The sequence below is a fragment of the Balaenoptera physalus genome (assembly GCF_965194825.1).
Source record: "Balaenoptera physalus genome assembly, chromosome: 20".
Classification (NCBI taxonomy): domain Eukaryota; kingdom Metazoa; phylum Chordata; class Mammalia; order Artiodactyla; family Balaenopteridae; genus Balaenoptera; species Balaenoptera physalus.
In genome coordinates this window covers 48,025,531-48,045,012 of record NC_138901.1, presented here as the reverse complement: position 1 = coordinate 48,045,012, position 19,482 = coordinate 48,025,531, and the positions used below count along the sequence as shown (strand labels likewise).

The following is a 19,482-nucleotide window of genomic DNA, read 5'->3' as shown; positions in this document are numbered from 1 at the left end:
CGCATGCCGCAACTAAGACCTGCTCGGCCAATTAATTAATTAATTAATTAGAAAATAAAAATAACCCCTCCCAAACTCCCAGAGCCCAGGGAGACACAGGGACAGCTAGAGTTCCAGCAAACACACACTTTGGCTTCGCCATGTGCCTTGGAAGTAAGTCACAGTGAATCCAGCCCAAAGAGGAGGGCCCAGGGCCCTCTGCTCCTGCCCTGCAGGGAGAGGCAACAGCCAAACCCTAAGGCCAATGCGTTTTCAGACGAATGGAGAAGTAGGGAGGTGTCTTCAAGACCCAGTGCCTGGCACTGTTGACCTCAGCAGCCTGGCATCATCGTGCCATCACCGCGACCCGTTCCCAGGGCCTGGCTCTGGTGTTAAGGTCTTAAGTGTCAAAGTCCCAGACACTTGTCTGAGACTCTCTATTCTCTGCACTGTAGACCATAGGATCTGTTCAAAATGAGTCGGCTACCTCACACTATCAAAAAACCAGAAAACGACAAGTGTTGATGAGGATGTGGAGAAAGGAGCCCTTTTGCGCTGTTGGTGGGAAAGTAAAATGGTGAGGCTGCGATGGGAAACGTAGTGTACATGCCTGATCCTAAGTGCCTGGCATTAAGCTTCTGATTGCCAAAGCATCCATTTCAAACACCCATCTTTTTTTAAAATTAATTAACTAATTTATTTATTTATTTATTTATTTTTTGGCTGCCCTGGGTCTTCGTTGCTGCGCACAGGCTTTCTCTAGTTGTGGCGAGCGGGGGCTACTCTTCGTTGCAGTGCGCGGGCTTCTCATTGCGGTGACTTCTCTTGTGGAGCACGGGCTCTAGGTGCGCGGGCTTCAGTAGTTGTGGCACGCGGGCTTCAGTAGTTGTGGCTCACGGGCTCTAGAGCGCAGACTCAGTAGTTGTGGCGCACAGGCTTAGTTGCTCCACGGCGTGTAGGATCTTCCCAGACCAGGGATCGAACCCGTGTCCCCTGCATTGGCAGGCGGATTCTTTACCACTGCGCCGCCAGGGAAGCCCTCAAACACCCATCTTGAATAAACACATCGCCAGCTGTATGACAGCTTCTAGGTAAGCACCCAGGCCGGCCGCACCCATGAAGTTCCCCTTCGTAGAAAGCCTTGGGGAACCTAGATAACTGTGTGAGTGACCCCACATTTCTCTTCCTGCCCCCTAGTTCCTGCCTAACCACCCCACCCTTGGACCACAATAAAGGTGGACCCCCAGGTCTCCACTATCACCCACTCCTCCCCACTGGCTGATCTCGCTGTGTGGCCCTCAGGACCTGAGAGTAATCATCCTTGTTTTTTCAAAGCTCCCTGATAGTTGTTGCTGAGCTGGGTCTTGCAGTCGCAACAAGAAGCAGAAGGGCATGTGCAGCCACAGCATTGGCTCCAGCTGGGGAAAGGCCTGTGGGGCTCGCATGAGAGGTAAAGGCCCACGTGTGTGCCCCCAGGTGTTCCCAAACAGCATTACTACGTCGGCTGAGACCGACACCGCAAAACAGTATGGAGGTTCCTTCAAAAACTAAACATAGAATTACCGTATGATCCCTCAATTCCACTTCTGGGTATATATCCTAAAGAATTGAAAGCAGGGACTTGAAGAGATATTTGTACACCCGTGGTCATGGTATTATTTACAATAGCCAAGAGATAGAAGCAACCCAAGTGTCCATCGATGCACGACTAGGTAAACAATATGTGGTCTCTACATACAATGCAATATTATTCAGCCTTAAAGTGGAAGGAAATTCTGACACAGGTTACAGCATGGATGTTGAGGAAGGAAGAAATTTTCCTCTACCCTTCTAGGTTCTTCTGGCTGGTCTAAGAATTAAATTGAGATGAGACAGACTAACAGGAGAAAAATCTAACAAAAGTTTAACAACACGTATACATGGGGAGACCCAGGAGAACTAACTCACCGTAATGGTCAAAGCTCTCACCTTAAATACCACCTTCAGCTAAAGACAGAAGAGGATGTTGAGGGTGACTGTTTGGTAAATAAATGCTTGCTGGGCGCAGAGCGGACTCTGTTCTCTAGGCCCTGCCGGGTTTCCCTCACCCCACCTAGTCCGCGTTCTTCTGCAGATAACACTGGTCACGGCTCTTTTCCTGGAACAGGCCCTTTTTCTACAAACTGCGGCAGCTGAGGGGCGGTAACAAAAACTTCACGTCTTATGTTTCTTAAAAAGAATCAGCCTAAATGAATCCTCATGCCAAAGTGACACATTTGGGGTGGCAAATATTGCCCCTCAGCACTCTCTAAGCTTCAGTGTTTCCTCATCTGTGAGATGTAGCTGATAAGAGAACTTATTTTACATGGTTGTTGTGAGCATTGAATGAGCTAAGGCTTGTAAGGCACTTAGTCAATGCCTGGCGCACAATGAGCGCTCTATAGATTCCATCTGTGTCCTCGCGTATCTGACCTGCGTGTGGTGAGGCCCTGAGAGAATTCAGAGAGGAGGTGGCCCTTGTGCTGGGTTGTGAAGGGTCGGTGGTATCCCTTCCATGGGTGGCAGGGGTAAGGAATAGAAGAACTTGCAGCCCCACGGAATGCAGCGCACTCAAAGTCACTGTTTGGTCACACTCCCTCCTTGGGGAAGCCATGTGAGCAAACATTTAGCACCGGACGTGCAAAGGATCAGTGTTGTATCAGCTGATTAACCAAACACACAGCTGCTTTTGCTTTCAGTCTTTGTGTGACTAGCCTGGGACCAGCCTTACTTCCCAATTTCCTTTAAACAAACTTATTAACATTTATTTAAAAAGCAAACTTTATGTTATGATCATAAACGAAAACCATTACCACTTCCATAAATAAAAACTACTGGTGGCCGAAATGGGTGACGGTGGTCATGTGAATTTTGTGGGGGGCACCATATTCGAAACGTAGCAGTTGACAAATACCCCAAACATCACAAAATCCAGGAAAATAATATTTTTATTAATTAATATCCTGGCACTATAATACTTTCTGACTTTTGGGCCGCATACTCTCATACTCTGCTTCTTCATGCGATGAAGATTTGACATGTTTTCTACAGAGAGTGTAGAAAGATCATTCTGTCTTTCCAATGACCTGCTCTTCTCCACTTTGGGTCCCAGGCAACGTGGGACAAATTCCTTTGTGACACACCTCAGACCCTGCATCTCTGTACTGGACCCAGGTGAGTTGGCACAATGGGCAAGAGTGTTCCAGAAGCCACTTCTAAGCTGGGACAGCTGGGAAAAACTGGATTATTCATGGAATAATTTTATTTGCACCTTTGTAGACATTAGATTCTAGTGCTGTTAACTGTCTTTGAGGTTTTGTCATATACCTGTAAACTGGACTGGGTCCTGAATTCTTCTAGTTTCTTCAAACAGCTGGCTATGACTCAACAAATTAACATTCCCAGTGGTCTTCCACCATCTGATCTGGAATCACTAAGAGCAAAGACTGCCCTTAAATCTCCTAGGAAGGGACTGTACCAGGTCCTCCCAACTATGCAGATGGCAGTCAAGCCCCAGGGACTTGAACCTTGGATATAACTCTCACAGCTGAAGAAGACCCACCTAACACCCGGTCCTGTACAAGGGCTGGAGACCTCCAAATCAAACTGATGAGGAAGAGAAGTCGCTGACATTCAGGAAGACTGCTTCTGCCCGAGATGATGGATCAAGACTTCATACTTTAACTAAACATGAAACCCTTTCTCCTTCTTTTCCTTTCCTTTCCTCTGGCATTGACCTGGAAAAATAATGCCCTCATCTGTATCCCCCAAGCCACTGCTAAGGAAGGTAATCTTTCAATTGAATTTATCACCAAAGTTTCCGATCTATCTATAACTATCTAGATCAGATTTGCCTTCACTAAGAGCTTGTCTACTTGCAGTAAAGCCAATCTACTGACACCGGGTTGTGGTGAAAGAAAGTGTTTACCACAGGGCACCAAGCAAGGAGACCAGGCAGCTGGTGCTTAAAAAACCCAAACTCCCCAATGGCTTTCAGGGAAAGGTTTTTAAAGACAGGATAAGGGAGAGGGTTGCAGGGTGTGTGATCAGCTCATGGACATCTTCTGATTGGCTGGTGGTGAGGTAATCGGGAGTCAACATCATCAACCTTCTGGTTCCAACCAGTCTGGGGTCTACGTACGTGCTCGTGGGCAGCATACAGTTAACTTCTTCCACCTCGTGCAGGTTTCAATATCTGCAAAACAGCTCAAAGGATATGGCTCAGAATATTATCTATAGCCCTTGAGGAGGAATTAAAAGTCCTTGACTGTGTTTAATGGCTAAACTATTATTATTTTGTCTTGCTTGACTGTTTTCCTTTGTTTCTGCCTTTTCTCATTTCTCTGATTAAATTTATTCCTTGGAACTTGGGGAAGGCCTAGGAGGCTAAAGTTTTACTACAGACATGAGGTGGTTGCAGCTGTCCCCGGAAGCCCCCTAGGGTCCTGTTCAGTTACAAATGTCATGAGGATTAAGCAAAGACGTCATGCCCTCTGGATACCACACCAAGGGTCAACAAAGCCGTGGGGACTATAGATCGGTAGCTGAGAGTGATGATAATGTCTTAAATTCTGATTTCATCTCTTGGTTAGGCTGAGAGTTTGCTCAAAAGTGGTGAATAGTTAAAGAGAAAACCACAGGCTCAAAATGGCATCACTTTTGCTAAAGCCCATGATACCAAACCTAGATGTAATACCTGACCTACCTGTAGTTTTGACCTTCCCCAGGAATGTAGTCTTAATCAGCCAGTCTGGAATTTTCTGGTCAGTACCCAGGAGGTAATCTGTCTCCTGGGCCCTCTCCATCCTGGGAGGAGGAAGCAGTCCGCATGAGTGACCCTTGCCCTGCTCCCAAAAGAATGTGACTGGGTGTGAAACAGTCTTTTCTTAGCTTTTGTTAATAGCTCCCTTGCCCCACACTCCTTCTGCCTATAAAAACCTTCCTTTTATTTATTTATTTATTTATTTTAACAACCCATTGGTTTCTTTCTATTTACAACAGAGGATGCTGCCTGATTCATGAATCATTGAATAAAGCCAATTAGATCTTCAATTTTACTCAGTGGAATTTCGGTTTTCTAACAGCTGTCATTTTCATCTTGGCAGCTTGCAGTTCCCTGTCTCCCTTCTTCTCCACAAACCAGCCTATAACACCTGCCAGCACTTTCCAGGATACCCCAGGTAAGTCCTCTCTCTGGTGCCCAACTCTGGAAACATCTACTCCTGCAGAGGCCATGCACCTGCTTGAACGGAGTAGCATTTAAAGACGCGGTTTCAGGGCACAGAGATAATTAGGAGATTTCAGATATGAAACAGTGGGCTGAAGACACAGCCATTGTTTGCAAAATGCTCCTTCCCCCTACTGCTTTCGAGTCAGCGTGGAAGCTTCGATGAGCGATGAACAGGAGGACAGAGGGACTCCCACCAGGATCTCAAGTTGCCCTGGTTAATCTTTGACTTCCCCCACCTTCACTCAGGCCCTGCGTAAGCAGATTTCCATTGCCTCTGGTTAGCACTTCCTCAAAAGATAAAAATGGCCTATCAAGAAAGGCAAAAAGTCCCGCAGCCAGATGTCATATCAAAAATCATTAGGGAAAATATCCTGAATGTCACAGTTATAAACAAGCCACCCCCCACCCCAAGTCCCCATAACTGGGGAACCTGGAGGTCACAAAACCACGGACACAGAAGCAGAAAGCACAGACTACAGTGAGAAGGTAATGATTCACCTTAGTTCATCCCACTGCAGCTTAAGGGAAAACGTACAAATCTTTGCAAACGCTACATCTGTCCACAGTAACCCCTAAACATTTTAAGTCCCACAAAATAGTTAGATTCAGCAATACATTTTCTTCTCATCTGAGTTAAATTTGCCAAATCCAGCCTTCATCCGCGTGGAGGAACGTGTCCTGTGAGAATGGAATCAAAGCGCGATTTGCATGTCCAGTGTTGATGATTAAATTTCCTAGTTCCCACCCTTGCTCATTCATTTCTAGAGCAAACACATTTTGAAGGTGTGCAGCCAGGCAATGCTTACAAACTCACCAGCCTCTGCCACGCAAATAATCCTGGCACTGGGGCACAGACCCCCACTGACCTTCGCAGCTGAACAATCCAGCTCTGTTTGGGGCGGGGACATGCCCCTCTTCCTCACGTTTGCTCCTCGTGGTCAGTTTCTTCTCCACCTGCATGGGTGGTGATGACAGCTTCCCTGGCCTGAGTTTCACCTCCTACCTGGCAAGTGAGAAATGCAGCAGACACACCCAGATAAACCACTCCTTCCCTGTGAGATATTCTAAATCTTGCAGGTGGAAACCTTTAACAAATTCGAAAGATAAATTGATAACAAGCCTTTTGCGTCTTTGTTGCTGGTGAAAACTTTGGAAACCTGCCTTCTGGCTCTACCTGGGGGCAGCTTCTCGTGGCAGTGTCACCTGAGCTGGCCGCACCTCCCGCTGAAACTGTTCAGGACTCTGTGGGGCCCTCCTGGGTACAAAAGCCCCTCTGTGACTCCTGTTTCTTTCTTTCTTTTCTTTTTTTAAATTTTTTTATTTTCTAAACAACCACTTGATTTTATTTACATCATAAAAACTGATCCCGTTTCTTGTTTGTAAAAAAAGACGTTAGTCTCCTAGGCTTTCCCTTGGTTCCAAAGAGCAGACTCAACAGTTACTAAGTAGGGAAGTGAGGGAAAGCAGAAACAAAGGAAAAGCAATCAAAAAACAATAGTGCATGGAATTCCCTGGCAATCCAATGGTTAGGACTCCGCACTTCCATTGCAGGGGGCACGGGTTTGATCCCTAGTCTGGGAACTAAGATCCTGCAAGCTGCGTGGCACGGCCAAAAGAAACAATAGTTCTGTTAGGGGAGCCACTGACTGAAACCACCCACCCTGGCCAGGCACCACAGTAACCATTTGCATGAGTTATCTTGAGACAGGAAGTCCTGATAAAGAACTCGAAACTAAAAAGCCACCACCAACAGGAAGAATTTGGGCAATGTCAAAAGGAGAGACCAGACGCCAGTTCATATATCCTACCAACCTCCCAGAATCCTTCTGCCTGGAATCCATCTTGGCTGAGCAATGCACTTGCCACCAGGAAGGACCCTGAGTCAGAAGGATTGGCCAGAGACAACCCGGAAACTAATCTCATCACCATAAAACCCGAAACTGCGAACCACGTGGCAGAGCAATCCTCCTGGCTTCCCTTACCCTGCAGAGCAATCCTCCTGGCTTCCCTTACCCTGCTGCTCTCCGCCAGGGCTCCCCTTCCCAATAAAGTCTCTTGCTTTGTCAGCACGTGTATCTCCTTGGAAAATTCATTTCCAAGTGTTAGACAAGAGCCCACTCTTAGGCCCTGGAAGGGGTCCCCCTTCCTGCAACAGTTCAGCAATAATACAGCATCCTAGTTCCTCCTCAAGGGATATGCATAACAATCTGATACCATCTTTGAGTTGTTCTGCAGGAATTAAGACCCCTACCCAGGAGGGGGATGGTAACATGCTCAGACCCCAGACTGGTTGGAACCAGAAGGTTGATGAATGAGATTCCTGGAACACTACCATTACCTCACCACCAACCAATCAGGAGAAAGTCACGCCCCCTGCAGCCCTCACCCCCAATGTTGCCTTTAAAAACTCTTCCTTAAAAGCCACCCGGGAGGTTGGGGGTTTTGAGCACAAGCCACCTGTTCTCCTTGCTTGGTCCTGCAATAAACCTTTTTCTGTTCCAAACTCTGATGTTTCTGTTTGTTCGGCCTCACTGAGCGTCGTAGGGCACACGGAGGCTGACCACGGCATCCTGTCTCTGCTTAAGGTGGGCAGTCCTCACTGGGCTGGGGGTGGGGGTGGGGAAGCAGGGGACCAGGCCTTAGACCCTGTCCTTTGCCTTTGCCCTTTACCCTGTAGCCTCTTTCTCCCCACCCAACCCAGCCTCACTCATCCTCTCTCCTCTGTCCTTCCTCCCAGCCCCTCTGCCTCTCACAAATCTCTCCCTGTTCCCCCACACAGCCCTCCACTACTGCCAGGAGAGCAAGTGTGTCTCTCCCCTCCCACCCTGGCTGTGCTCTTGGTAATCATGGTAACCATGGTAACCACTGGATTACCTTTCCCTTCCCCCTTTGTGCTCATGGCTCGGCATAAGAGAGTCAGGGTCTTAACGCCTCCCAGCTCTACCCCAAAACAGGCCTTAAGTAGCATTTTGGATAAAATAACCCAGAAATTTACTTGAAAAGAAGACAGTATCCAGGAATTCCCTGGCGGTCCAGTGGTTGGGACTCCGTGCTTTCACTACTGAGGGTGTGGGTTCAATCCCTGGTTGGGGAACTAGGATCCCACAAGCAGCACGGTGTGGCCAAAAAAAAAAAAAGAAGAAGAAGACAGTATCCAAGGACCCAGGCTGAGCATGACCCAGCAGGTTCAAGGCTGTCATGGGGGCCATGGCGTCTGGCTGGCCCTCCTGCCCCAGTCCTGGCCTGGCCTGCCTTGTTTGTGTCCAACTCTGCGTTTTCCCCCCAAGATGCTAGAGGTACTGATGGGGTTCAGGGCAGGCATCCACTTTGGCATATGGATTATTTTGAGCTGAAGATAATCAAGGCCTAAAACGACTCAGGAAGACCTTTTCACCTCCTGCTCAACTGCCTAAAAGAATTTAGACAGAAAGCCTGGTCCAGGAAGAGAGCTCTCAACAGAGAGAACTGCAGAGGATGGGCTGGGGGTGGGAAGCTGGGGAGATGGGTGGGGTCCCATTGTCTCTGCGCGGCGTGGTGAACGTTCTTCCCATCTTCCAGTGAATTCCCTTTGACGCCCCAGACCCCTACCCGCTTCTCCCACCTCAGGATGCATATAAGCCCCAACTGACCAACTGTCTTTGAGCCTCTTGTGTCTAAGTGAGGCTCCCATACGTACGAGATTAAACTTTTCCCCTGTTAATTTGTCTTACACTGATTTAATTATTAGACCAGCCAAAAGAACCTAGGACGGTAAAGATATTCCTTCCCTACACTACCAAAGTCTGTCCCCTGCCCTCCTGCCATTTTAGCATCTGTGTCCCTGGGAGTATAAAAGAACAAAGAGAAGGTGGAGGTGTATCTCCAGCCTGACTTAACAGAAGTTTATATTAAAATGAACAAAGCAAAACAAAATCAACCAAAATCCCTCTCTTGCACTCAGACCAGGTTCAGGGTCACAAACACTTAAAACGCATCGCTGGGCTCCACCCCCGAAGTTCCTGACGCTGTATAGCTGGTTGAGGGCAGAGAATTTCTCTTTCAAACAAGTTCCCAAGGGATGCTATGCTGCTGGTCCTGAGACCCCACTTGGAGGACCACTGGCCTTCAGAAGAGGGCTGATATTCTGCCAGTTCGCACCTGTGGACTTCCCGGTCTTTTTCGACCAGCGTCGCCTCTGATTGGTGGGTGTCTACATATTTTGAATATCTCATTTGCCTACAGGGACCAGGGAAGTAATGGGTATACCTGGGCTGGATGAAATGCCTGGGCCCCTCAGTCTAGCATGTCACCTTCTCACTTTTGATAGGTATAGGAAACGTGTCCCTGTCCTCTTTGCTCTAGGCAATGAAACACAGGCCCCAGCAACCGGCAGGAGCAGGAACTAAGCAGGACAGAGGCTGTCCAGCCCCGTGGGGGGCAGCTGTGCTCAGCCGCAGCTGATGGCTGCGTCTGGGAAGACCAGCCCAGTATTGCCCAAAGAAGGCAGAACTTCAGATTTTTCTGTGAATGTTTCCTGTTTTTAAATGCTAGCAACTCATTTAGAAACATATTTCTTAAACTCTGCAGGTCAAACAAAATACACCTGCAGGTGGAGTCCTCTGAGTTGTGAGAAGTGAAGGCTGAATGTCCTAACAACTTCCAAGTTCAGTCCCCTCATCTGGAAACAGAGAGGACAATTCTCGAGTCATGGGGCTCTTGAATGGATAGGATGAGATAGTGTACATCAAAGTGCCACATAAATTGAAAAGCGCCATGTAAATGCTGGTTGACACTGTCCCCTTTGCCATGTTTCCCAGAGACTTTGGGCAGGTTGCAGAGCAGGGGAGGGAGAGGGCATGGGGGGAGGGAGCTTTACTAGGTAGAGGGGAAGGGAAGGCCTCCGGGAACACCCCCGCGCCCCCATATCCTCTGTGCCTCAGGGCTTCTGTCCCCCATGGGTCTCCTGTCCCTCACCCCTCCTACCTCCTGGGATGACTCCTTGGAACCCAGGCAAGGTTTGGGTCTCTTGAGAATGTCCATGAAATAGTTAAAACTGGTGAAGCCACTGTACCTAGAGTGTGCACGGGCTCCAGAAACTTTATGAAGAAAACTCATGAAGCCCGAGGGCAGAGTCCAAACACGTGGAGCAGCCAGGATGGAAACACCAACTGCCCGGCCTCAGCCTTCCTGGGCCTGGGTATATTGGGTATATGTGTACCGAAGAGAGAGAAGGCGGGCTAGAGGCACGGGGAGGAAACCAGGTTAATGGGAACAGCAGTTAAGTAGATGATCTCAATGAAAAGTGGTTCTCAGAGGGGACTAGTTACATAAACCATGGGCTATGTGTGCTGTGGGCTACCATGCAGCTATTAAAAGACTAAGTTAGATCTACATGCGTGAACTGGGAGGGCTGCCCCTGATCTATTCACAAATAAGTTTCAGGGAAAAATATATTTATGTGACGCTGTATATCACATGAGATTTATGTATTGGGTTGGCCAAAGAGTTCGTTCAGTTTTTTCCGTAAGATGGCTCTAGTAGCGCTTAGTTGTCTTTAACTTCATTCAAAACAATTTTGTTAGATTGTATGTGACAGCTGGTGAATTTTTGTGTAGCCATTTTAATATTGAAGATGGAAGGAAAAAAGCAACATTTTTGGCATATACGCTTCATTATTTCAAGAAAGGTAAAAACGCAACTGAAACACACAAAAAAGATTTGTGCAGTGTATGGAGAAGGGGCTGTGACTGGTCCAACGTGTCAAAAGTGGTTTGCGAGGTTTCGTGCTGGAGATTTCTCGCTGGACGATGCTCCCCAGGCGGGTAGACCAGTTGAAGTTGACGGCGATCAAATTGAGACATTAATTGAGAACAATCAATGTTATACCACTCGGGAGATAGCCAACATACTCAGAATATCCAAATCAAGCGCTGAAAATCATTTGCACCAGCTTGGTTATGTTCATCGCTTTGATGTTTGGGTTCCAAGTAAGTTAAGCGAAAAAAACCTTCTTGACCGTATTTCCGCATGCGATTCTCTACTTAAACGTAATGAAAACGTTCTGTTTTTAAAACAAATTGTGATGGGCGATGAAAAGTGGATATTGTACAATAATGTGGAACGGAAGAGATCGTGGGGCGAGGGAAATGAACTACTACCAACCACACCAAAGCCCGGACTTTATCCAAAGAAGGTGATGTTGTGTACATGGTGGGATTGGAAGGGAGTCCTGTATTACGAGCTCCTTCTGGAAAACCAAACGATTAATTCCAACAAGTACTGCTCCCAGTTAGACCAGCTGAAAGCGGCACTCGACGAAAAGTGTCCGGAATTAGTCAACAGAAAACACAAAATCTTCCATCAGGATAACGCGAGACCAAATGTTTCTTTGATGACCAGGCAAAAACTGTTACAGCTTGGCTGGGAAGTTCTGATTCATCCGCCATAGTCACCAGACATGGCACCTTCGGATTTCCATTTATTTTGGTCTTTACAAAATTCCCTTAATGGAAAAAATTTCAATTCCCTGGAAGACTGTAAAAGACACCTGGAATAGTTCTTTGCCCAAAAAGATAAAAAGTTTTGGGAAGATGGAATTATGAGGTGGCCTGAAAAATGGCAGAAGGTAGTGGAACAAAAGGGTGAATATGTTGTTCAATAAAGTTCTTGGTGAAAATGAAAAATGTGTCTTTTATTTGTACTTGAAAACCAAAGGAACTTCTTGGCCAACCCAATGTATATATGTCATATATATCATGTATGTGATGTCGTTGTTTAATAAAACCACCACAAGCCCCAAACCATGTTTATATGCAGCAGAGAGGAAGAAAAGACTCCAAGTTTAACACTGCTCATCTCAGGATAGGGATTAGAACGAGGTGTTGGGGGGTGGGGGGAGGCGGTAGGGAATGAAGGTTTAACATTTTTCCTGTCATTTCAGTAATGTTTGACATTGCAATGGGTCTGAGTGACTTTTCTAATATAAAGACATCTAACAAATACACATTTATTTTTTTAAGATTCCAGGTATTAATCAGGTAAGTCTGGGTTTGAATCCTGCCTCTGCCACTTACTAACTTGGGCATGTGATATAACCTCTATGGGCCTGTCCCTTCAACTATAAAATGGGTTAATAAGAGTACCTACCTCCTAGAGTTATTATGAGGATTAAATCGGATACGTGTCTTATGATAAGCACAATGTCCAGAATTGTCTCAGTACTTGCTTGCAATTACTTTTTCCAAAGAATATAATTTTAGTGTAACCCAACTACAACAGACCCCAAAATGTACTGTGGCTCAACCCCAGTCGTTTTCTTCTTGCTTACATTCCAGTCCCGGACAGGTATGGCAGGTGGCAGGTGGCAGGTGGCCTCTTCCATAGTCATGCAAACACCCAGACCGCTGGGATGCTGCCATCCACTAACACGTGGCTTCCCAAGTTGCCCCGGGAGGTCTCCGCTCTGCCAACCAAGAGGGAAAGAGGATGAGAGGTGCTTGTGAGGGGTTTTATGGGCCAGGCACTCACTTTCCATTGGGTAGGATTCAGTCCCACGTTCCCACCCAACTGCAAGGGAGGCTGGGAAGTGGGTCCACCTGTTTCCAAGAACAGAAGCTGGAAGAAAAGACACGTGGGCTTCAGTGAGAGCCAGCAGTCCCAGGCTCTATCTCCTGGCTTCCCTCTGCCCGCTCAGATCTCACCTGGATGCCCTCCGAGCACAACCCGGCTGCCCGCCCACAGGCTCGCCTTCTCAGTGAATGACTCCATCACCCGCAAAGGCAGACATCTGCGATATTACCCTAAAAGCTCACCTCTCCCACTCATCTGATCAACGTTCTGTTCGTTCTCTCTCCTGCCTCTATCCATCCTATATACCTAAAACATAAATCTGATTACGGCCCTCCCCTGCTCAAGAATTTTCGATAGCTCCCCAGGGCTGCCATGTTAAAGCCTAAACTCCTTGGCTCGGCATTTACAGGATTCTCTCCAGATTCCTTCTACTCCCCAGGTTCCATTTCACAACGAACAGCCAAAATACTCCTCATTTCCCAAGCACACCCTGTATTCCCAGACCTCTAAGCCTTTGCTCAAAGTAAAATGGTCTCCTCCTGCTTATATGCACCAGGCATGTTACCCTTCAAGTCAGCTCCAAGGTCACCTCCTCCATGAAGCCTGCCAGGCAGACTGAGGGACCCCTTCCTGGAGCCACTCACTGGCTGAAGGCAAGGTCTCTACTTTTTATCTGTGTCCCAGCACTTTGCACCATCTTTTGAACACAGTAGGTGCTCAATAAATGTCTGGCCAATAAGTTCCCCAACTTCTTATGAGAAGGAAGTTCTGGAGTCAAGCCATGGCCCAAGTCCCAGACTAGCCCCCCACCAACTGTGCCAACTTGGGGAAATATCTTAACTTCTCTGTGCCTCACCCTCCTCAGCTGAAACATCGCAACAGTTCCTACCCCATGGTGCTGCTGTGAGGACAGGATTAAGGTCAGATGATGTGTAGAAAGCGCCTCCCTGGCTCAGAGGATGTTGGTCCCCCTTCGTCTCCATCTGTTTTGCTTACCCTGACCTCCTGCTTACCTGTCTCTCTTTATAACTGGCAAGGAGAGGCTCCTAGAAATAAGATTTAGATAAATGACCACTCCCCACCCCCCAAGGCTTCCATAATGCAAAGGCCCTTCGAGCAGAGGAGACAGCGACTGGTCTGAGTGTGCTCATGGGCTGTCACTGTTGGGGGCTGGAAGACCTTCCTCCGTGCGACACGGGCTTTGATGCTCTTCTGTCTCCGTTCCTCCATCTGTTTAGAGATATCTGCCTTTGAGGTGCAGGCACAACTTCTCTCCTTGGAAGGAGCTCCCAGAGGGGGTCTGAACACCCTGCCCCCTCCCCTCCTGCTCTCCCATGCCATCCATCTGAGCAGTTCCCCGCACACACCCCACCCCACACAGTCATCTGGAACCGACCCAAGCAGACACAAGCCCCAGATACCTTGGTACAAGTATTTTTTTTTAATTAATTAATTTATTTATTTTTGGCCATGTTGGGTCTTTGTTGCTGCGCACGGGCTTTCTGTAGTTGCGGCGAGCGGGGGCTACTCTTCGTTGCGGTGCACGGGCTTCTCATTGCGGTGGCTTCTCTTGTTGCAGAGCACGGGCTCTAGGCGCGCGGGCTTCAGTAGTTGTGGCTCGTGGGCTCTAGGCGTGCAGGCTCAGTAGTTGTGGCGCACGGGCTTAATTGCTCCGCAGCACGTGGGATCTTCCTGGACCAGGGCTCGAACCCGTATCTCCTAGATGGGCAGGCGGATTCTTAACCACTGCGCCACCAGGGAAGCCCCACCTTGGTACAGTTTTATTCAGAGACTCCAGACACCCAGGCTGGGCGTGGCACAGTGTTCTTGCCAGTGGCAAAAAAACTGATAGCGCACGTCTGTTAATACTAACCGTTTTAATTTAAATTAATAGCATTTCTGGAAGGCAAATGCAGTTGATAGAAAATATAAAAACTTTTACTGTACAAATTTTACATCACATTCAAAAAAGCAAGTATGTGCCTCGTGGCCACAGAAGATGCTGGGTTTGCACACACGGATGAAATCCTGGCTGACCAGGCAGCATCACACAAGCTCTCAAACCAGCTTCACATTTGTCTCCACCTGGCACCCAGATCAACACAGGCCACCACCACCAGGGGCTTACAGGGCATGCCACGCCCCTCGGCGATCACAGAAAGAAATGCCATGAGAAGGCAGAGGGATTCCAGGCCCTGCACACATCTTCAATTTGGTGACACGGAGCGGTCAGCTACACGCCACTCACAACTGGTGGGGAACTCAGGGTTCAGGAACTCGAGTTGCACGGAGACGCAGGGGTTGTGGCTCTCGTGTTTAAAGGCAGCAGGGACAGATCCCAGGGTTTTGGAGGTGAGGTTGGGAAGTGGCAGGGGGGCGGGGAGCTGAAGGGTTGAAGCTTGGGCTCCACTCTCAGACCCCGTGGGGACCTCCACAGCCCCTGAGCTCTCGCCCAGGAGGCCTCCCGGCTTTCTCCATCCCTTTCACAGTTGGCTGTGAGGGCTGAATTCACAGTATCTGCTGTCCTTCATGTGTTTCCAAGGCAGACGGGCATGGGGGGGAGCACACGGAAGGGCGGCATGCCTTCCTAAACTCAATTCACAGTCACTTAAGTAGAGACAGGGGGGGGGGCCACCTGGGGGGGGGTCCTCAGGTGCTTCTCTTAACTGACAGACAGCGCAGAGGCTCAGGCCGAGCGTGGGAAGGCATCCCGGGGCCCGGGAGAGGAAGGGGGTGGCCCCAGTCCCACCCTCAGGGTTCCTGGCAGATCATGAGTCCCCTAAGGGCAGGCACTGTGACTGCTCCCATCCCGGGCTCCCCGCACTTGCACACAGTAGGTGCTCCATGAAAGCTTTCTAAACTGACCCAAGAGTGTGAGAGCCCCGAGGAAAAAAAACAAAACCCAGACTGACTTTCAGTGGGCCGTGAGGTGAGCCTGACTTGCTTAGCTGCCATCCCACCCCTCGGTCCACCTGCACGTCCAAGGGTTCAGAGGGGAAAGGTGAGAGGCATGAACTGTGACCTCCGGGAAGGCGCCAATGTCGGGGTGGGGGGAGGAGCCTGACAACCAGAGGCGGAGTCACGCCCCACGTGGCTGTGGGAGGGGCGATCACAGGAGCGGCTGACCCAGAGGCCAGAGGAATGATGGGGAGACGCGGAGAGTCCCACAGAGGAGGAAAGACCCACAGAGCAGAGCCCAGTTGGTTTACAGCCCCTTCGTCTTCCTCCCCACACCCTGAGCGGGAAGGGCTGAGGTGCTGATGGCCGTGGAGGCCCCGGTACCCTGTACGGCTGCCGGGCTGTGCCGTCTCGGCAGGGCCGCCGAGGGGTGCCTGGCCCAGAGCCAGGAAGGCAGCCCCGCAGCCTCCAGGCAAAGCGGCCCATCTCGTATGATGTTTCGCCAGACTCCAGGCTGGGAGCCTGGCTCAACGGGTCTACGTAAACGGGGTAGGAGGGCCACGTGCCTCCCCGTCTCGGCGGCTCTGAGCGTGGACGCGGGTTCTGGGTCTGAAGACAACCTCCTCTCCACTTTCATCACCCTCGATCATTTCTGGCTTTGGAGCTGGATACGATGACGTAACCTTCACTGAAGGGCTTCTTTGCCATTTGGAACTTTTCTCTTTAGGTGTCAGCTTCTAATGAGGACAGGCAGGACACTGTCATATCCTGGACTTTCCCAAACCCGGCCCCTTCTCTGGTTCAAAGGGACACAAGTAGGAGGCCTGACTTGGCGCTTGGGAAGACTCTGAAGGTCGGGAGCTTGCTAGCTGGGTCTAAGTGAAAGCGGGGAGGGGCACGTGGTTCCCACCTTGGCTAAGAGCTCTGAACACGGGCAGTGGAGGAGTCAGCAGTGGGCTAAGGGGTTTCAATAGGACTGAGGGCTGGAAGAGGTGGGCAGTTCCGGAACCTTGGCAAGACTGATGATGGGCCAGGGCACCCTGTGGCTAGGAGGGTGGGCTCAGGGACCCTCTGCTTGCCACTTCTCCCTCCCCCTACTTTCCCTGTTCTCATGGATCAAGCCTTCATGGTGTACGCAGCTGCTGGGCTAGGCCTTAGCTCTGGGGTCAAATGTCAGTCAGGGACTGGGATATTTCTAAACAGCCGAAGCCCTTAGTCCCATCTTCTTGGTGCCTCCCCTGCGGGCTTCACGAAAGAAACATCTTCCCAGGAACTGGAAACCCTGGCTGGGAACCACTGGATCAGTCCAGATGTTATTTGGATTTTATGTCTCTGCTTTTTCCAGCAGGTATGGACTGGATTACAAGGGTCAAGGGTGAACCCAAGCTCTCTGTGAACTCCCGACCCTCATAATCCAGCTCGGCTCCTGGTCAGGGTGTCCTCTGCAAGAGGAGGAAGGGACAGCGGCCCTTCGGTAGGACGAGGGGAGATGGGATCTAGGGCCAACGCAGAGGCCGGGTCAAACCTTGTGGTCCCCCCACCGTCCTGCCTGGGGAACAGCCACAAACACGATGCTTTTCTTCCTCTGAACCAGTGTGGGTGCCTCACTCCTACAGGGTCCTCCAGAGGGGACGGCCACTTCTGCCCTCGGTGCCAGTGACCTCTGCACAGACGGTTTTTATTATCACCTATTGTACAAGTCCAACTCTGCAGAAACATACATGTAAACATTTGCCGTCTTGTCGGGACAGGTCTGGTTGTTGGTGACGTCATTTTAAGAAACAGCAGGCGCGGCTCCATCTCCGGGACCCAAGTGTTTTTATGGAAGAACAGTCTAAACCGAGGACTCGTGCTCCTGGTTCGCAGCACTTAGGAGGATGGCTGGCGTTTTGAAGAGGGTTGTTTTTTTGTTGTGGTGGTTGCTTGGATGTTTTAGAAACCCATTTAAGAAGGAAATACAATGTCAGGAAAACGGCAGAGCCGGCTACATCTTTGGATTACTGGACTCCAGGATGCCCAAGCCAAACCTTTCAAACCGGGGTACAACTTTGTTGCTGTTAATACTGCGAAGAGGAACAAAAACAAGAGTTATAGCCCCACTGGTCTTGATCAGAATTTGGGCAGCATTAGCTAATGAGTGGGCCAGTTCCAGAAGCTCAGCAGAGGACCCAGCCCCACCAGGAAGTGGGAATGATGATACAGGCCAACGGCCTTGGCAGAGCTGCTCCTGGTCCCACCTGGCCAGGGGCTAAGCCTCGGCTGCACTCCCTCCTGGAGGGCAGGGGCCTGTTCGTCTTGGAACCCCCAGCACCCCGCATGCCCAGTAACCGCTGTGGGCTCATTCTCACTGGCAGCCGGGAAAGCTCTTGCTCCGAGTGGAACTGGGAGGGAAGAGGAAGAGAAACCCAGCCGCCAGTACTAAGAGTGGCATTGCAGTCTCCTTCCAGAAACAGTCCCCAAATGCTGGGGTGCGTCAGGGCCATCTGGGAAGCAGGCTGAGATGCGGGTTCTCAGCATCTGCCTCCAGACACCCGGATTCAGGTCTTGGGGAGGCCCAGGAATCTGCGTTTGGTAAGCAGTGGAGGACCTGTGGGTGACCTGTCAGCCACACTCTTGCCGAACGCTGGCTCGGGGTCTGGTACTTTCCGTCTGCACTGGGCAGATGGAAGGGGAGTAATGCTGCAGGGGGGAGAGGGCAGAAACGTTTCCACCAGTGAAACTGTTTGGAGACAGGTCCCACCCCCTTGCTTCAGGACAGCTTTCCCCGGTGTGTGGCCGAGGACACAGCCCTTCTGAGCTGGTGTCTTTCACGGCAACAGAACCTGTGGTGTCACAACCCTAGCCCTCCAGAGGGGACCACCCGGCAGCTCTGAAATCATTCCACTCCGTGTTGGACAAGATCCCCACGGGTTAAAAGCCAAGCAAAACCCCGACCCCTGTCCTGCGGACACACCCCACAGGGGGCCGGTGTGCTGGGGGACCAGGGAGAGGGGGGATCTCTCTCACTGAGCTGTTAGTAGGGAGACAGGGCCACCCCACAGAAGAAGCGCTAGAGAGAGATGAAGTTGAGTCCAGGAAGGCGGTTCTGGGGGTGCTGTTAGGGGGACCCTCCATGGAGAGCAGTTACTCAGGCACACGCAGGCCGCGGAGCGGGGCGAGGGCCAGTTTTAACAAACAAAGCAAAAGAAGAAGTCTCAGCAGAGAAGGCCAGAGTGGCAGCGACCGCATCCCCTGGGTTAGTGCCCGCATTGCTGTTTGAGCTCGAGTAGAAGTCACGGTGCCGAGCGTGGATTAGGAGGAAGAAAGCCCCGGTACATGCAAGGCAGCCAGGCCTACAACCTACAGAAGGAAAGAGAAGAGGGGAGAGCAGCGTCAGAACCCGAGCCCTCGGGGAGGGGGCAGGGGAGCAGCCGAGGCCTGGCCAGGGCACAGGGCAGGGACCCCTCTTTCCCTGCAGACAGAGAAAGGGACATCCCCACTCCATTCCAGGCTTTGGCAGCAGAGCAAGCTTGGAAGGGAGCCTGGCACAAAGACCCTCCCCCAAGCTCGCCCCTGGGACATGGCCACAGAATTCTGTACAGAGGTCGACCAGCAGGCCCACTGTCCCTCAGCCCCTGACCATCAAAATCGACGTCTCGGAGTTTACTATTGCTGCTCCCTGCATTCTCTTCTTTAAAGTCTGGCCAGAGGGGATCCTGGGGACTCAGACCAGTGATCTGAGTTCTCTCCCCACCACGGATAAGCCATCGTCTGCCAGTGTGTGGACAGAGGCCCTGCCACATGCCGTGGGTCTGCTCTCAGCCCAGTGA

General features: G+C 50.2%; 1 protein-coding gene across 3 annotated transcripts in view; it reads right to left on the bottom strand.

Moving 5' to 3' along the window:
• Window positions 1-14,201: 14,201 nt before the first annotated feature.
• KSR1 (kinase suppressor of ras 1) overlaps window positions 14,202-19,482 on the bottom strand; it is a 147,746-nt gene continuing 142,465 nt past the window's right edge. For 2 of the 3 annotated variants that reach the window (XM_082442295.1, XM_082442296.1), the window contains one exon: window positions 17,333-17,736. In XM_082442295.1, the coding sequence (XP_082298421.1) occupies window positions 17,658-17,736 (79 nt within the window). In that variant the 3' untranslated portion in view covers window positions 17,333-17,657. Of the gene's footprint in view, window positions 17,737-19,482 lie in introns of all 3 variants that reach the window. The other variant, XM_082442294.1, reaches the window with a different exon arrangement.